At 39.8% G+C, this 20,000-nt stretch overlaps 1 protein-coding gene across 2 annotated transcripts in view; it reads left to right on the top strand.

The window, feature by feature from the left end:
* Nucleotides 1-20,000, top strand: part of LOC138038832 (coiled-coil and C2 domain-containing protein 2A-like) — a 74,105-nt gene that overhangs the window by 10,803 nt on the left and 43,302 nt on the right. For both annotated transcript variants that reach the window (XM_068884894.1, XM_068884895.1), the window contains 13 exons: nucleotides 234-308; nucleotides 675-759; nucleotides 1,765-1,907; nucleotides 2,923-2,949; nucleotides 4,016-4,084; nucleotides 6,282-6,398; nucleotides 11,267-11,365; nucleotides 11,691-11,808; nucleotides 14,305-14,441; nucleotides 15,565-15,693; nucleotides 16,043-16,085; nucleotides 16,594-16,760; nucleotides 16,906-16,959. In XM_068884894.1, coding sequence (XP_068740995.1) covers nucleotides 234-308; nucleotides 675-759; nucleotides 1,765-1,907; nucleotides 2,923-2,949; nucleotides 4,016-4,084; nucleotides 6,282-6,398; nucleotides 11,267-11,365; nucleotides 11,691-11,808; nucleotides 14,305-14,441; nucleotides 15,565-15,693; nucleotides 16,043-16,085; nucleotides 16,594-16,760; nucleotides 16,906-16,959 — 1,263 coding nt within the window. The remainder of the gene's footprint in view (nucleotides 1-233; nucleotides 309-674; nucleotides 760-1,764; nucleotides 1,908-2,922; nucleotides 2,950-4,015; nucleotides 4,085-6,281; nucleotides 6,399-11,266; nucleotides 11,366-11,690; nucleotides 11,809-14,304; nucleotides 14,442-15,564; nucleotides 15,694-16,042; nucleotides 16,086-16,593; nucleotides 16,761-16,905; nucleotides 16,960-20,000) is intronic.

The raw sequence follows: 20,000 nt of genomic DNA, 5'->3' as shown, positions 1-20,000 counted from the left end.
GTACATTGTACTTACATAATTATTCATGATGTGATCCTTGATGTACTGGCCTCCTTACTTGTTTTTCTTTTTTTGATTTTTTCCTGTTTATTCTTGTGAAATATTAAATCTTGCCTGCTTAATTTACTTGCATCTGTCTCCTTGTCTTCTTCCCCCTCAGTATTTTGTATTGTCAGATTTTTCACTCTATCTGCTGATCTTTTGGACTTTTTTACAAGTGTTTTCTCTTGTAGCCTTTACAGGACCTAGAGGACGATGAGGGAATGCTTCAGGATCTTCAGACCAGGAGACAGCAGAGAAGAGAAGAGGTAAAGCATACATCATCATCATCATCATCATCACATCTTAGACATAAATAGGGGATTATGGTACTGTGATTAATTTATTTCAATTAAATTTTCCTAATGGATCGAGCTTTCATTGACTTGCCATATAACCAATGTGATACATTGTACCTGTAGGACAACACTGCATGCTAATTGTATGCGTAATTATGCATTCTAGGCTTGCTCACACATGTATATCTACATAATTATTAAATAAAATTACGTCAATTTTAATCATTTGTGGAATCTCATTTTGAAAGAGGACAAAAATCACATTTTGGTCCTTTTGGGTTCTGTTGTACACTGTATGAGCCATGTACAGGTACCATCAGTTCTTTGTGATTTCAGCTCTCCACTACTTTTGGTGGGTCATCATCTGTAAATGGTGCTTGGGGTGAAGACAGGACAAATGTAGAGACACCTTCTCCAGCAGGTTTGTGATTATTATCATGAAAAAGGCTCATAACACTTGTGAATCAGTGATTTTGCAGACTTGCCATCTTGATGTCAAGGGATTCGGGGGATTCGGTAGAGAGGGATTGGAATTAATACTGTAACAGTGAAGTATACATTGCTTTCATGTAATGCTTTCTACATTGTAACATTAATACATGTCATGTATTTCACAGAAACTACATGTAATAAAAAAGACCATCCATTATTATTTTTTTTCTGTTTGGTATGTTTTGGTGATTAATGTGCAACCTCTATTTCTTTTTGTCTTTGCATGCCCTGAATGTGAAAGGCTTTCACTCGTAATTTTATCATGAAGAGTTTAGATAAAGTGTGTCATTACATGTACATGTATGTGGTCTTTTTGAATTATCATGAACTCACAAAATGACCAGCTTGTAGTTGGCTCGATCAGTTGTTGTTGGTGAGCAGACTGCACTGGTATTACAGATGTTCAAGCCTGATTTCCTTTCAAGGCCTTTGTTTTGTTGTCTAAGGTTAATTAACTAATTAAAGTTACATTGATTTAATAGCTGCAGTGATTGGAAATTGTATGAATGGACCAAAATTCATGTCATTGTCATTTACCAGTATCTTTCTCTAGTACTAGTCTGCTACTTGAAATTATAATTACTGAAAGTAAACTTGTAATTAATTACAATGTACATGTACGTGTACCTTGAGTAGTTTTCTCATCATTGCTCTTTTGAAGTTACATGTACAATGTACATGCACCTCTCAGCCTAATCTGCAATTCAAGACAACATTACTTCACTTTAACCCGTTGGCTTTTCGGGTGCCCTAGGACAGCCCGTTTGACGAGTAAAAACTGGTGTTAGAGTAAAATCTGTGAAGTCTCACTCACAGGGTTAACAATTAATGTTTTCCTTCTGATGCTTGTGTTAAAATCTTTAAAATTTGTCTTGAGCTACATTGTGTTAAATTATGTATTCCTACAGTTTACATGCATCTCTTTACTTTTTAGATTCCTCACGGCTTGGGCAACCTGGTCCAAGACTGCAGCAAATGATGGTTTCTGGGGATTTGAATGCATCTTCCACTGGAGGAAGTATGAGCTTGAATGCTTCTATAAGAGAAAGGCTCCGTAGTAAAGTGAGAGGCCGTCAGGTAATGCATTTATTTAACCTATTATTGTATGAAGGAGACTGACCAAAATACCTGTAATAGTGGCAATGATAAGATGCCCCAAAGGCGTCCGAGTCAGCTAGTTAGGCACGCCTTTACAAGGCTGCTGCCTAAGAAAATTTTAAGGGGCCCTCAGAGCTAAACGCTGAGAACTTTAGGAGCCCAACATATGAAGTGAAAGGCGTTGCTGTGAAAAATTAAGGAGCCCAGAGCTATTCTTTGGGAGCCCCAGGCTCCCGGGCTCCTGTTAGGCAACAGCCTTGCTTTAATAGAGTTTTTTGCGTGAGTGAAGAGGTTATTAATGCATGGACTCATGAACTGCCCTCTCATTGATGAGTAAAATGGTCTGGCGTTCAGCAGAGTAAAGGCTCACTCCCAGCATTCAATGGGGTAATGGCTCCTTCTGTAATAAGAAGATCCAGACAATAGGAGTTCCGTAAGAGTGGAGTTTTATCAAGGTTTATTGGACGCGTCGATTGATAACTGATCAAAACTTAGAACATACACGCGTGATTGTTTTTGAGATCAAGTTGCAATCATTGGAGATAGAATTACAATGTTTATGCTGTCGCGTAGGGCATATTGTTACACCTTCCTCTTCTGATTGTAAAAGGGTCAGAAAATATCATCTCTGTCATACTGGTTGTGATTATTTTAAGAAACAAGTGTATAATACAGGCGTGTATCATGTAAATCAGTGAAAGGATTTTTCTGCCGAATGGCAGTTTTAAAGATACGGGTACATGTATTGTAATGTTGACAGGCACAATTAAGTTAACTTGTTGTTTGCATTGCCCCATCTCCTCTGTATGTGGATACATATACTGTACTGTGATATATAATTATAATAATAATTATACAGATTATATGCAAATTATTTAGTATGTGGTATGTAAATGTTTGATTTGGTGTACATACAGTAGTTTATGTACTTTGGCATCAAACTTTATTGATTGTAGCATCCCATTAAATACAGCTTTTGTCATTAATTTTTCAGGCTGTTTCCAGAAGTACCGATAGAGAGGTACAGTGTACTTAAAGTAAAGGTGTAGCATTTGCAGAGGTGTATGATTGGTACAATTTTTAAAGATCTCCTCCTTAATACTCCGAAAGGGGCATTACTAAACCACGAAACAGCGAAACAAAGCACTAAAACACCATGTATTGTATGATCCCACCATACATTGAATACTAACCAACAAAAGTTGAGAGACGTTTAGGCCTAGTTTTAATCTCAAATCCAACCTTTGTGGGTTAGTATTCAATGTATAGTGGGGACATACGTGGTGTTTTGGTGCTTCGTTTCGTTGTTGAGTTATGTCCTTACAAAAGGCGCACCATACACTATATTTAACCCATGATATAAACCTATGCTTGTGTACATTCTACATGTACAGTAGCACAAAGCAAAAATATTCGTGTAGCTTGGGCCAAGTGCAAGAAAATAATTATGCAAACAAGTCACATACATGTACATACATGTACTTGTCTTTGCCAAACTGAATACAAAATTTTTAAAGGAAATACAAATATTCATGGGTTACGGAATATGGTGAAAGTTGAATTGAAATGCTTTGTTATTAATAAATGAAATCTTTTCATGAAAATGAGGTTGTAGTACAGGTAGCTACAGTACATTGTACAGCTGTACCAGGTTTATTATTATTATCATTATTACTGTCATTATTTTTGATAGCTCAATGGTGGAACATTACAGGGAAAATATATATTTGTACAGTGATGAGTTCAGTCTCATTCAAGCCCAGCTTCTTTGTCAGGCTTCCATTGCAACAGCTTAAGGTGTTTAGTCTTGTTTAGGCTGATTACAACCTGCAGTCTTTTTCCCATTTTGCCTACTTACACAATCAGTCATATAGTCATAAACATACACAATGCAGTCACTTTGAGTAACAGGTGATACAATATATTGGTCATCTGTGCAGTAGCATGACAATAATACATTGTAGCTATTGTTAGCTAGCCTTTCACAGTGATTCTAGTAGTAATTTTTTTTCCCTATATGAAACTGAACTTGTCGTTTGATTATTATGGTTGGTGACATTAAATGTTTTATTCCTTGATTTTACCAGGGCACACCAGAGAGAAGATTACGTGGCTTACGTGATAGACCCCTGCCAACAAGATTTGATGATGCTGGAGTGAGTCATATTGCTTTTGAATCAACTTACAGTACTAGAGTGGAGTACCTGCAAAGGAAAAATTAATGCAAATTCTTGACCACTTTTAAGTAAGGGTGCAGGGGTGTTGCATTGGTGAGAGCACTTGCTTCCCACCAATGATTTGGCCTGGGTTTGATTCCCAGAGTCGGCATCATTATTACTGTATGCAGCATTGCTAGAGTGTGGGTCACGGTTCAAGGGTAAGGGTGGAGGGTGAGGGTCAAGGATGAGGGTCAAGGGTGAGGGTCAAGGATGAAGGTCAAGGGTGAGGGTCAAGGGTGAGGGCCAAGGGTAAAGTGCTTTAAAGTGTACAAATTAAAGAAACGCAACAATGGAAAAACACATTTTCAAAATTTATGTCTGTTTTCTTTGGCAATCGCAGAAAAATTTCCCACGAAGAAGCCTTTGGTGAAGTCTCCCCTTTTTCCGATAATGCCAAGTATAATCTTCATTCTCAAGTCTTCTCTGAGAGCTTTTCCATGATGAGCTCAGTTCCGCATGAGCACAGTTCTGCCGTTACCTCTTAAGAATTTGAACTATTTACAAGCGAAAGTGTGCGGGGCAGAGACACGTAAATTCCCGCCCATTCCATAGATCGGTGGTTTTTGTAGTACCTTTATTCTTCTGGGGAAATATTGAATCAGTAGCACAGTCAGAGCTTGTTTACGATAAACAAGCGCACAATTAGACTCTTACAAATTACCTTTTACGCTTAAACGTTTCCAGTTAATGCGCAAATATTTAGCACAACATAATGTTAATATTTTTGTGAGTCTATGGAAACTGGCGACATCACTCAATGTATCAACAAATCATAGTTTATACAGGGGTCCTCTTCATTGGCATGAACTCCGACACTATCATGATATTATACATGTATCTGCTTGTAAAACCTCGGTCGTTAATGAAAAATTTTAATTGTAGCAGTAGACGTATGGTTGAAAGTCAGTTAGTGAAATCATTCAAGGTACATGTATATATACATATAATATTAAGGTAATGGCGTCAATCACACGCATAATCTTTGATTACTACTGGTCTATACAGGCTCATTAAAGCTATCGTGAAAGATTGATTAATAAGCCTAGGGAAAAAAACCTTAAATGAATTTATTTCCCATGAACCTACCTCGTAAAGAAGAAGAGTGAACTGGAGGCCAAGTGCCTTGCGCAGCAGCCGTTTCCTTTCCAAATGCGCGGGGAGATCAAGCAAGCGAATGGGCAAACAAGCGCGCCTGGGGTAAGCCAAACCATTTTGCTCCCCTCAACCCCTTTGGAGAGGGGCGTGGTCAGAGGGGAAGGGAATTTAGTTCTTTTGCCCCAAACTTCCCCGTGCTCATTTCTTATAGTTTTTCCCCTTCTCTCTCTATTTTATCTTTCCGTGCCTTGGAAATAACCCCTGCTACACAGGCTAGCAAAACAAAGCAAAACTTTTTTCTGTTAATTGACCCTCACCCTTGACCCTCACTCTTACCCTCGACCCTTACTCTTGACCCGCGACCCGCATTTTAGCAATGCCATACTGTATGTTGGTTGAGTTAACTGAATAGAGTGTAAGGTGAAGTGCTAGATTTCAATCCCATATGAACCATGTGAGTGTTAGCCCTACTGATGGAAATGGGCCCACACAAGGACAGAGAAAAACTCTGACCAGGGTGGGAATTGAACCCACGACCCACGACTTTCGGGTTAGATCTAACCTGAAGGTCGTGGGTTCAATTCCCACCCTGGTCAGAGTTTTTCTCTGTCCTTGTGTGGGCCCATAATCCATCAGTAGGGCTAACGCTCACATGGTTCATATGGGATTGAAATCTAGCACTTCACCTTACACTCTATTCAGTTAACTCAGGTTAATTCTGTTTAAAATATAAGTGCTACACAGCCAACGTTTGTATAAACGTAACCTTTAGGTAACGTTTACGTAACGTTTATGTGTATGTTGGTTGAGTTTGCTGGTTCTCTTCTCTGATCTGAGAAGTTTTTCTCTGGGTACTCCAGTTTTCCCCTCTCCCCGAAAATGATGCAATATTTGACTTGATTTGAGTTTTAAATTTCTTTAGTGGCCCCAATTCACATACTCTAGACTACGCCCTAATCTAATTTCTTAGCTGGCCTAAGTGGACAATACTGACAGTAAATTATTCACTTCACAACTAATGTGAGATGTTTGTCTGCAGCTTCTTGGTGATGTGCCAGAACAGGAAGATGATGAAGATGCGGAATTGCAAGCTAGCATAGCAAGTGCAAACAAGTGGAGAAAGATGGTTGCATTGACAAAACAAAGAGCTGCAGAGGTTTGTTAACGAATATTTTGATTACTACCCTTTATGAGTTTACAACTGTAATAATTGTCAAGTGAATGCTGCTCCTTGTACAATGTAGGTTTTTATTGGTTACCAGTGATTTTAATCTGTGGCAATTCTAAGCAAAATATATACTGTACATGTTGTGGTACCATACGAGACAAACTATTTTTGCTTAACAATGCGTGGTCATTATTGTGGTACTGGAATAGGTCACAACAGTGCTCAACGTGAAAGACATCTAAAACATCCATGTCGATGACCCCTTTTTGAAATAATTATTCCAACTGTGGAGGTAGCTCTGTAGTCAAATCTGCTCCAGATAATTTTTTTTTGAATTCTGTGAAATTGGATATAGGGTTTCAATTATTGACATGTAGGTTGCTGATTATTTTCCGGCAAGAAAAATGGATTTTGAGATATGGTATACATTTGAAGATTTGTTATATGATAACCTATTATGTCACCCTATTGAGCATTATTTTGTTAAGCAACAGTTGCTGTTTAACACGAAAGCACATTATATTGCAACCTCGTTCCCAGGGTCTTTCATCTTAACGCCTGGGGTGAGCGAGGAGAGACCCTGGTATGGTCTGGTCACATCCCGTACGAACAGCGCAACGCTCTTGCAGCGCTGCGCAACTTCATATTTTAGGTTGCACAGTGCTTATGCGTCCTTTATGCGACGTTCATGCGTTCACCAAGCTTTAGAAGCAAAATATCGAGCGCTGCAGAAAGGTTGCAATGCCTAACAACGAAAAAGCAATGGTAAAGCAGCGCTGTATATCGTTGCTTAAAAGCTGCGACTGAAAAATACTTTCGAGGAAAAGTTTGGAATGTTTAAGAGCGACAAAGCAATGCTCACGCAGCGCTGTACATCGTTGCTCAAATGCTTCGACTAAAAGATCAATCGTATGTAAAAGTTTGCAGTGTTTAGCAACGTAAAAGCAACGCTTAATAAGCAGCTTTGTGCATCTTAATTTGCCTTAACGTCAGGGCTATACATGTAACTGAAAGATATCTATAATCAACGGCTGTATACGTACGTAAGGTATATCCAGTCTTGAAGGTTATAAAACTTCGACAACTCAAGTCACAAATATATTCTCATTAAAATGTTGTATTCTGTAGAAAATTGCGATTTCAAACCTTGTACTATATGGCCGGAGCTTATATATAAGCCCAACATGTTGATCGATACAAAAAGGTTTCAATGTCAAGGGAAATCGACGTCAGCAATGCACACCACGATTATTTCGCATTTTCGGTCCGAATGGAGCGATAGTTTTAGCGACCCCCTTCAGCGACCCGCGATAAGACTTACGATTGGTCATTATTGTGCCCATTGACCAATCGCGGGTCGCTAAGCGATCTTCCAACGGTTTGGATAAAGATAGTTGTGAACAAAGCATCATTTGATGGCTCACGAAGCAAATGTTTGCAGAGTTTGGCGGCCCTTAAATCCTTCTCAGTATTCAAGAGGCTCAAATAAAGAAGACGAATGGGTAGCGGAGGAATCGTCCGTGATCTACGTGGAATTTCGAGGCAATCGAAGCCTTGGGAACGAATTTATGGCCTTTTTCCTTGAATGATTCCGTTCGGCAACTTCGTCTCGGTGCCCAACCTTGGGAAAGAAGAGGAACCAAAAACCACCTAAATCGCTCTAAATCGACCCAGAAACCGTACCAGAATCAAATAAATATAAGACTGAAGCAAGGTAACGTGTTTTTTTAATTTTAAATCGTCAGTAGTTTTCAGAACTTTGAGGAAAACCGTTTTACCGATACAAATCCTTATATTTCTACTCTCAAGTGAGCAAATGTGAGAATGAAATACACAGTAAATGAAATGGTGACAATAGAACCCACTGGAAACTCGGAAAAATCCGAGCCCCAGATGGGATTCGAACCCACGACCCTCCGTGATCTAGTCGGATGCTCTAACCACTGAGCTACTGGAGACTCAATGGTGAGCAAGGTCGAAATGTGGGTTTTGACTCGAGCTGCATCACGCAGCTACAAAGTCAAATAACAGCAGCATAGCTCATAACTGCATCACGCAGTCACATTAAAGCATATCTACGATGCGGCCAACCAACCACCCAAGTGAGCAAATGTGAGAATGAAATACACAGTAAATGAAATGGTGACAATAGAACCCACTGGAAACTCGGAAAAATCCGAGCCCCAGATGGGATTCGAACCCACGACCCTCCGTGATCTAGTCGGATGCTCTAACCACTGAGCTACTGGAGACTCAATGGTGAGCAAGGTCGAAATGTGGGTTAGGGTTCGTGATGCAGCTCGAGTCAAAACCCACATTTCGACCTTGCTCACCATTGAGTCTCCAGTAGCTCAGTGGTTAGAGCATCCGACTAGATCACGGAGGGTCGTGGGTTCGAATCCCATCTGGGGCTCGGATTTTTCCGAGTTTCCAGTGGGTTCTATTGTCACCATTTCATTTACTGTGTATTTCTACTCTCGCGTAATATAGCACTGTACGGATACTCATATATCGAGCTTGGGCTACCTATAGAGACACATGAAATGATCAGAGAACTGCAATGTATTAAATCAGATAGCTGTGTGAACAATATCATCTTTCGTGACGGCTTTAAAGACTCCTGCTCGCATCAGTCATGATCAGTTAATGCCCCGCGCCGTTAATGTAACAACGCAACAGTGAAGAAGCTCTTTGGGGAGAATATTTTTGTACATTATACAGCTCATTATATAGCTTGCCTGTAACTCCTCCGCTATGCAAAATAAATTTAATTGATACTCTTGATACTTTTGCTTGTACCCATTTTTCGATTGATCGGCTTGTTGTTGATGGCCATTAAATTAAAAGGCTTCTCAAGGTACCTTTTCTTAGACCAAGAAAACCTCTCGCATCACGCGACATCCTACCTGCAGCGTTAAAGCAACGCGAAGCTATTAACGCAGCTCTCTTGCAACACATCTGCAACGAAAGGGTCGCTAATGCATCACCGATGCAGCGATCATTCAGAAGTCCTGCAGTGCTTAGCAAACAGTCTTCTCGAGCAGCGTTGGTGAAACGCAAAAGCAGCGCTGCTAAACGGTTGTTTGTTTCAAGTGCAGCACGTCCTGCTGCAGCGCTTAAGTGACTTTGAGATGTCTTTGAGATGTCTTACGCGCAGTCATTTTTCGAAACTCCCGCAGTGCTATCGATGCAGCCATCATGCAACCTTTCTGCAGATATAAGGGCAACGCTGGTCAGTCGCTAAAGCAGCGCTGCGTAAAGGTCGTACGTTTCGTACGGGATGTCTCCCAGAATCTGGGAGATGACAATTTATCCAATGAAGGGAGGGGCGGCTTAGTAAGAATTTGGCATCGCTGAGATCTAATTCCAAATCCTCCGAGTTTGTTTTCTTCTTCACGTTCAATATCGCTGCTTTAACATTTCCTTCCTGGAGCCTTCTGATCTGATCTGTGATCAGCGCATTTAGAGGGGAAACAACAATTACTAAGGGATGAGCTGCTGCTCCACGTTCATAGTTGATTTTGTCGAGGAATAACGAAGGAAGTGGGTAACACGGCGACAACATCACAGCCATGGTAAATTGCCTTGAGACAGATAACTTGTTTAACTATTAGATTAGCGTTAGAATAACTACTGTACAAAATTGCAGCCTGAAGGCTACTGTAAAGCATCCCGGGTAATGGCGGAGTCGCAGCGCGAAGCTATTAGCCTCGCTTTGAATTCGACAAAGCTCAATGCGACTAATTCCTTGCTTCTAGAGGATCCCTCCCTAGTGTTTTTAATTGTCACGGAAGCACGTGACCAGACCCTACCAGGGTCTCGCCTCGCTCGAAAGACCCTGGGAACGAGGTTGATTATATTGTATAGGTGCTTAATAAAGACACATTGTTTTAGACTCAATAGGGAGCTCATTAAAAAAAGCAATGACAACGGCGACGGCAACAAGGACGTCACAAATTTGCGTATATACATGTACATGTAGTAGGGAAAAACAGTAGCCTTGCTGATGCCCTGCACATGCGTTTTTCTCTTGGTCCATTTCTTTGCCATTGTCAGCAAAACAACAATGTGAGATAGCCAAATTTGAGGTCTTAATCAAGGACGTCAGCACTGGAGGATAAATCTTCATTTTCTACCCTATTTAAAAATAAATGCCGTTCTGACAGTCGTGTCATTTTTGAGGAACTGCCACACCCGGGTCATATTAAAAAGGTTGGAATAATCATGTAGCAATTAAAATTTCGCAAATTTATATTTTAAGATAATGTTCTCGTTGCCATCACTGTTGTCATTGCTTAAGCTCCATAATAATAATAATAATGATAATAATAATAATAATAATAATAATAATAATAATAATAATAGGGACCTTATTAAAGCAAGGATGATGAGAGCACCTGACCATGAATTTTCAATTTTCTCTTGTAATATCCAAATTGTTCTCACCATTTTTATTTTTGGAATGTGTATAACTCACATTTTCCAAGCTTAGAGACTTGGAGTAATCGCAAAATAATTACTGTAACTTACAATAACAGGAAAGAGTATTAATTTTAAGACAACGTTCTTGCAGCTGTCGTCATCCTCCTTGCTTAAGGTCCCTAACAATTGTACATTCGGTGAAAGTGTTGGAATTGTTTTTGTCTTCCTTAATTTCGTTAATTTTACAATAAGCTTTTTACAGTAGATGCATGTGTACCTGTAGACAGAAGGTGGGAGTAAATTATTGTTCACAAAAAAGAGTGACTGAGTTTTAAGATCAAGTATTAGTAGTGTTGTGTCCTTTGTACTGCAAAAAAGTTGAAACAACCTCATCCACTTTATTTTCATCCATTTTCTGCGTATGCTATCTTTAGGGGATTCCCACAGAAGAAGAAGCCTATAATTTCTTTGTTGGAAAAGAAGGAAAAGTTGAAGAAAGAAGGGAGGCAGAAGACGTTGAACAGGAGCCTGAGGTATTCTGGGAGACCCCTCCCTGATGAAATCATCTCATTTATTTGGAGTAATCCACACTAAAAATATTGATGTTTTAATTAGAAAATGAGTTACAGTATAATTATTAAAGTTGCTTACCGCAGAAATAAAATGTTTCTTGGTACGGTAACCGTCAGTGAGTTATTTGAAAATGTGGTGGCCCACAGATGACTTTCAAAAAATTGACCTTAAGTGGCATCTGAATACAAATTCTTCTGCAAAGAATGTTGAATGGTTGTAACCCTCTCTTTCTAATAGCCATTGGTCCATTAGGTGGGTTACTTAAATTTAGCTGTTTTTTTAAAGGAGCAACTTCTGAGAGAAAATGAACTTTTGACATTTTGGGGTAAACCCCCTTACATGCCCTCAGCAAAACAACAGGAAGAGGAGTCCAAGCTTTACAAGATCCCCAGCATGAAGACTGGTAAGGTTCAGTGATGTTTAAAAGTCGATCCCTACATACAGTATTTGTGACGACAACTCAAAAACAATACAAGACATAGTAATGAGCAGCACATTTTGGTACATTTTTGACCTAAGCTTCATCTCCAAAAAAACATTTTGAAGCAGAGGAACAGTGATTTTTCATTAACTTTTTTATTTTAAGGCTCAGTGCCATTTAATCCAGACCTATGACAGTTGGAAGACAGTCAACTGTATTTAGTGCTGCAGCACTTACATTAACGGCACTGTATGTACCGGAATCAAATCAAATAGTAGGTTGGTTTTTGAGGAGAGGTGGAAACTGGAATACTTTGAGAAAAACCTCTTTGAGCAGAGTAGAGACCAAAAAATTCAACCCATAATATACAACTGTAGATGTATGATGCCGAGTTGCGGAATCGAACCCAGGCCACATTGGTGGGAGCCTAGGCGAAAGCTCTCACCACTGCACCAGCCCATAAACATGTATAATTATTGATTAACAACCTTTAGTCATTTGAAAATCATCGCAATAATATTAACCCATTGACTCCCACTGGGGTTCCCCATTTACGAGTAAAATCGCGTGGTGTTAGACAGAGAAAAATACTAAGTATGGCCGATTCAGGCTGGTTTGGGAGTCAAAGGGTTAATTATTAATTGAAGCTATGATGCTCACAGTTATAAATGCAATTTTAGCAATTGCGTAGAGAAGCCTGAAAAATTAGGTCGTGTTGTACGTTATTGAACGGGCTTCTGGATTGGCCAAAGAAGAATAGAACGAACAAAGGTAACAATGGATTTAGCACAGAACACAATAGGAAGTACGACATAATACAACCAATGAAATATAGTGTTCAACAAGAGGTACAACCCTACCCGGTAAAGTCAGGGCTTCACCAGGGTTTGAACCTGTGACCTTGTGATGCTGTGTAGAGGTGTGAAGCTCTAGAGCGTCGCACCGGTATCGAAAGGTAATAGGTTCAAACCCTGTAAGTTGAAGTCCTGAATTTTTCGGGCTTCTCTACACAATTGCTACAATTGCGTTCATAATTGCGAGGATCATAGCTGCACTTGATTTCATATCCGCAGCTCAATATATGACTCATTTCATATATCATTTCGTTCATTAGTACAAACTATCTTATAAATTATTTTCCACTTAAGCATTCTTTTCCTCTCCATTTTGTTTTTGGTTAATGTCCCCAATACATCAGCCTAGGAATTACAGATTACAATATACAATTCCCTTAATTAGATTCACGCAAATTTGCATAAACCAGCATACAGCTGATTCCAGCTGCCTGTAAGCTGTGCTACAAGGTAATTATGTGGACGGTATAGCAGCTGCCAGAAGCACCATAGTATGTTTTTGGTTCGACCTTGTTTAGATGTGTCGTTGCTGTACTTTAATTGCTACAACAACTAGGGGAGACTTATTATTATTAGTATTATTATCATACAAAGTGTTGCCTTGCTTTTCTCTCCAACTTCAACATCACTAGTGTCTCGGAATACTATGTACCGGGTACTTATTGACTAAGTGGGAGCTGGTGCCAGACAGGGAAATATTTGGCTCGAGGTCGTGGCTTATGGACGGAGCGCCATGACCAAGGGCCAAATATTTTCCCATCTGCCCTGACCTACATGTAAACTCAGTCAATGAGCATTTTATCATACATGTATGGGCTCTTCACACTATTCATGAGCACTCAGAATATGAAGTTTGGACAAAATACAAAAAGTACCGGTAATAAGTAACAAAAATTTGCGCAGAAAATTTATCTAATACCTACACGTATGTTGTTTGCATTTGCTTTTCTGTCTGTAAATAACTTGGATGTTTAAAAGCGACGAAATCCCCTAAAATTGCATCCCACAGAGCAGTATGTGTTCCTAGTAGGGCCTTACGGCTTTTCCTGGCCTTGCTCGCACTAAGGCGTATGGCCCTCATATGGGGATTTTCCCAATAGATTTACAATGAAAGCGTGTGCGTGGCCGTACAAGCCATGTGATAAAGACAATTTTTTAACATCATTACAAATGTAAATGTTCCCAAATGCTGTTTCTCAAGTAAGGATTAACAGCTGACCAAAATAAATACGGAATACCCGGTTGTTGTGGTTGTTGGTAGTTCCAAGGGTCAGCTACGAGGCTGGTATCAATGGAAGCCGACAGTGCACCCTTTATTCCCCTCTCTGTCAGTGGTTCATTTTACAGGCATTTAAAGCTACTGCCACACGGATCAGTGGAAAGTCAAAACAGACGCTGAAGCCACCAACGCTCAAACTGGGGACCTCTTGCTCCGAAAGCGGCGCGCTAACTAACTGAGCTACACCTTCTCCTTTCTGTGTTCTTGGCGATAGGTTAAGCAACCTCTAAGAAATTTAATGAAAATTTACACTTAAGATAATTATACATTGTATGTGTGTACCAGCCATAGCATAACCTTTTATTCCTTCCATAATTAATTTAAGCAATTTTTTTTCTGTTTTAGTTCCTCTAGATGACAAAGTGCCAGAGGGTGCAGAACCTCGCTTCTGGGAAGAAGAAGGTTTTTATGTTGGTAAACCACCTCAAGTTTCTTCTACCAATTTAAACATCATGGAAAACAGGATCATGGACACAAATCAGGTGTGTTGTTGTTGTTGTTGTTACTTAAAACTCACACCAAGGCTTACATGTTCAAACTGGAAAAGTGAATGCCATACAAATTATTTTCTTCCTTTCCAAAGCTTTTTTGGGCTGTTTCAATATTGGCAGTTACATGTAGTTTTGAGTGTTACTGAAGCACCCCTAAAATTAATATTAATGTCCTAACTTTTGCCCAGTGAAAACAGTTCTAGTGCAAGTTACAGATACCTGTAATTTGCCATTTGTAGCAGACCCTTTTTCAAAAATAGAGTACCGGTAACATCAACTGTCTGTCAGTGGACGGAAATACAAGTCATTGTACAGTCTACTACAGTGAATGTTAGTCATCTTTATGACTTATATCCAGTTATGATTTGCCAATTGTTGGGATGTGGCTTTGCACTTATGTCCAGGTTTGACCCTAATTAATGAATGAAGGGGTAGTTTCTAAAGAAACTGTGGTGCTGCGTCGGTGGGGAAGTAGTATACAAAAATTTGGTTTTATCAACGGAGTTGATAATGTAAATTGGCCACTGTACAGAGATTCTAAAAGCTGACGTTTCGAGAGTTAGCCTTCGTCAGAGCGAATCGAGCAGTGTGATTGGAATTGGATTCGCTCTGACGAAGGGCTAACGCTCGAAACGTCAGCTTTTAGAATCTCTGTACGGTGGCCAATTTACATTATCAGCTCCGTTGATAAAACCAAATTTTTGACCCTAATTAGATGCACGCCCAATTTTGACATCCCTTTAAGTCTAAGCATTTGCTACCTACATATTTTCAACAATAAGGTAAGGGTAAAGGTTAGCGTTATTTTTAGCTTTGGGTAAATGCAGAAGTTAATCTTCACTTAAAGAGCAGCATTTGGGGGACACTTTGTGACATAAATTGTCTGTATTCTGAGACACAAGTGATGTTGAAGTTGGCTAGAAGAGCAAGGGGATTCTTCGTGACGCTTATTGGAATCCGTGTGCATCTAATTAGGGTCAAACCTGGACATATTTCTGGCTTTGGACAATTCACCCTACAACCTTAGTGCAGTTGATTCGATAGGAAATGTCCCATGATTTGCAAAATGACAAAAAACCGTGGGAAATTCACCAAATTTTTTTTCTTGTCTTAGGGAACTCTCTGGTTTGGAGAAGATGGCCAGCTAAAGAGACTGTCGTCTCCTTTAAAAGAGAAACCAACTCGCCCCCCTATTGTTAGTTTGGAGGAACTGGACCCTTTACTGCAGACTGAATGGGTTAAGGTTTGTAGTTAGTATCGTAAACACACAAATACAGTACATGTAAGTTGAAAAACATGTTTTTTTTTCTCTCTCTCTCTCTCTCTCTCTCAAAAAAGCCAAATTCAGAAAGTGGTAAAGCATTACTGAATATCAATGTATGATCCCTTCCACTGTATAACTGTTAATGTTAGAAACGTTTATCCTCATGTATTGTTGAAAGTCATCTGTGAAAGTGAGTAAATTTACCAGTATCCAAAATCAATAATGCAGAACTGTGAGATGGCTCTTGCTGGAGAATGCCTTATTGTGTCAATGTTGGTTTTTAATGTCAAAAGGAATCTGAAAGCTGGCCATCTCTTTTTTCTTTCAGGCTCATGTGGAACCATTTGATGGCAGATTCATCAATGCAGCTGGTGTGTCGAGTGTTTTTTATTTTGTACAAAATGAACGTTCATTTAGCCTCAGTTTTTCCCGAAACGGTTGTGGCAAAATGTAACATTTAGGGATTGACCACTGGGACTGTATTAGTCACCTGTAAAGCATTCCAACCCACGAAAATGTTAACTTTGAGTTTTGACTCAGCATGTACATGTATATCCACATCACTTCTCTTGATATTAACGTCTTGTAATGAGAAGGAAAGATTGATCATTTTAACTGGGCTTCATGTGGAGTTTTGCATTGCGAACTAAGGCAGTGGGCTGCCTTATTTTATGAGATTGGTATCATGATAAAACATATGCTGAAGCTGTGGTTGTATGAAACTTGGGAGTGTGGCCATATTTCACATGCAGTTCATAGAGCCATCTTACTTTCTATGGCAGATTACAGCGATCCCTCTTACCCATAAATGTATGTCTCACTCATAAGAAAAGCACATAACTGCAAAGTAATAATACTCTTTTTGTTTCTTTCCTCCAGATGAGGAAGCGGCACAATATCAGCTTGATGTTGATTTATCCACCCTCACATTCACCCATCATCCATTATTCAGCAAAGAACATGTCTTAGCATCACGACTACAACAGTATTACAAGCAATATACTGAGAGGCAAAAGAAGGCAATGTCAGCTCACTATTCTGATAAGGTATAAGTTATTGTCATGAATGAACACCCAGCATCATTTCTTGTTTATTTTTGTCCTGGGACTTCCCATATATCTAGCATGATAAAGCATGGCAATTTCGATGTTTTTCTCACTTCAATGTCATCTTAATCTTAATCACTTGTAGTTGTCTGCTTTGAAGATTGCCCTACAACAGCTTCAAGAAAATGCTGAAAAAGTGGTAAGAAATCCTCTCCGTGGAAGAAGTTGGTGGGATTGGGGCATTTTGGGATTTCTTTTGGGAGGGGGGGGGGGGGGGGTTATTTAGTGTTGATCCTTGCATGTGCATTTGTAATTTTTGGGCCAAATAACGTATGTAGAGATGATGAAAATAACCAGGCAAAGCCTCTTTACATTTTGGTCAGATCAGGCAATTTGCTGGGCATCCAGTAACTTTCTACTTCCAAAGACAAAAGAACACTTCTTCCCTACACCCGGCGTAGCTAATCGAACGTCCGGTAATCGAATCCTATCAAACCCAATCGCTCGATTGGGTTCGGTAATCGAACTTAATCGAACTCACAAAAAAATTTTGCCAATCGAACAGTCCAACAATCGAACATAATCGAACACCACAACAATCAGAAACACGAACCAGTTTCATCCGGTCTGAAACAAAGCGTTGCGGTCAAATAAGTTATTTGACCTCTATTATTTGGCTTCTATTTTAAACACGAGTGCAACAGGCAAGATGTCGGACAGGGCAGAGGTGAAACTTACCATTCTGGAAGCGGTGGTAAAGGGGTACCACGAGTGCTCTTTCGCCGTCCATGTTGGGGATAAATTTGTTGTCAAACAGAAAAGAGGAGATAGGGGTCCTGCTCTGAGGGTAACTGACGATGACCGCGGCCAGCTTGGTCATTTACAACGTGAACTGGTGACTGTGCTATGGCCGCTGACGGAAAAAGTTGAAAAAGTTATCTAAGCGAAGCTTTAGCGACAACGGTATAAATCTTTTAAAAATATCCCCGTTTGGTGTTATCCCGAGCGATACTCATATTGTGAATGAATCAATTTCGAATCTGCTAAACAATAAAGATTTTAGTTCATTGAAATGTGTTAATATCTCTCACACTTGCTCCTCTAGCTAAAACTCAGTTAAAGAGTGAATTCCTTCCAATTCTACTAAGAGTTAATGCTTATCAATGTTGTATACCATTTTGTTTTTCTACCGAACAAAATCGAACCAATCGCGTCGATTGAGTTCGATTGGGTTCGGTAATCGAACTTAATCGAACGCACAAAAAAGCTCCCGTTCGATTACTCCAATCGAACGGTTGGGTTCGATTGGGTTCGATTGGTTTTTGGTTCGGTTTCGTTCGATTAGCTACGCCGGGCCTACACTGTTTTTTTTTTTGTAATTGCATCATTTGGCTCTCATGATTTTTCTGTTTTTTCAAGCTGTTTTAAAGTGCTACTGTGACGAAATGTGAATCTTCCCTATCGAAGCCATTTTGGCACATAAACACGTAGTCTGTACGAGAAGGAGAATGCTGTTTACCATTTTCAAATATCTCTTTTTGTTCTGGAGATATTCAAGTTTTTTTACTATGCAAATTAGCCAAGTGATGACGTCATAAACCAAATTTTGATCAAGTATGATGGAGAAAGATATCTCAGCCAATTTGTATCAGAAATACTTGGTTCTTTGCACTAAGATTCTAGTAAATGTGTTCCACAATATGAGCATACCATTTTTGTTACCATGGCAACATACTGGGTTCCAGACCTCCCTGATATTAAAAGCTTTGCAGACCACCTTTGGCGTTCTGTTTTGATATTTGCAAATGGTGCCTCATCTGCATGATCCTGCCAGCATATAAAGATGTTAGGTCGAGTTTGTGGCCTTGGTAAATGTATTTCTAGCCTGAGATCACCAAAATATTGAAATCAGGTTGGAGGGGACTGGAAAAGAGTGAGTTGCCATGGGAACCAATTTCTTTACAGTCGTAGGTGTGTTGCCTTCAGAACTATCAGCTCACCAAGTTTCAATGGTCTCTGTTGCAAATTGACCGGGATAGCTCTATTTATATTCTTGATGTTCTACTGGGTTGGGTGAATGACGTCATCAGCCTTCTCATTTGCATATCTAACACATTTTTCAAACTTAAATATCTCTGGAACCAATGCAGATATTTCCAAACGGTAAACAGCGTTTTTAATGTTTCATGGTACTCTATGTGATAAACCAAAAAACTCAAGGGATAAAAATTTGATCACAGTAGCACTTTAAGGGGTATAATTGGTTTGAAATTGTGTGAAGTAGATATCAAACATTCATTCATTCGTATGCAGGATCACAGGATCGTGTATTCGTGCCCCGGATGCGTACGTGACCGTGTCGAAGTGGTCTTTCCCTCGGACTTTTCAATCATTGGTGGTGCTCAGCAAAACACAGCCAACTTGGTGTAAGCTCACACTACTTTCACTTGTTGCTTGCCTTTGAACTCTAATAGGTATCTAGAATTTGTTATTCTGGAGACACCAGTGTTTGTTAGAATGTTCGCCTACTTCCGACTTTTTGTGATGCCAAATGTCCAGAGCATGCGACGAAGTAGTTTCTTGTGTGTCACGTCCACCATTTTTAGGAGTTTTTTGGTGCAGGTTCCATACAGCGCACAGATATGTTGTTCTTGGCTTGACAAAAGTGTCGAAAAATGCCACACGGGAACGTACATGTATTTTTTTGTGCTTGTTGGTCAGCAGTCTACACATTTCAGCAAATTTCGATATGAAGTGGCTGACTGTGACCCGAGAAGCTTGAAGGGCTCAGTGTTTTTGATAGTTTCTTGAGACATCAGTGTTTGTTATAATGTACGCATAGTCATGGACTTTAGGTATTCTGGTGGGGATTCATAAAGAAAGGTAGAATCACTTTATTTAACGTCTGTAGTTCGTTCAGCTACGAGGGTGCTATCATTGGAAGCCGACGGTGCGGCCTTTGCCCCCATCCCTTTGTCAGTGCTCCATTTTATGGGTATTTAAAGCCATAGCTACACGGATCAAAGGAAAGTCGAAACAGACATTGAAGTCATCGAGGATCGAACTGGGGACCTCTTGCTCCGAAAGCCGTGCAGTAACCAACTGAGCTACATCGGATTCTGCGCGCATTCTTACCGGCTTGTTACCGCTGTTGGTATTGAGTATGGGACTTCGATTCTGTGCACACAGAGAGTCTCAACGATTGTCTTCTTTTTCGGAAAAGTATCGAGTCAAACCACA

This window comes from Montipora capricornis, chromosome 2 (assembly GCF_036669925.1).
Source record: "Montipora capricornis isolate CH-2021 chromosome 2, ASM3666992v2, whole genome shotgun sequence".
Lineage (NCBI taxonomy): Eukaryota > Metazoa > Cnidaria > Anthozoa > Scleractinia > Acroporidae > Montipora > Montipora capricornis.
This window is presented reverse-complemented; position numbering and strand designations above follow the sequence as displayed.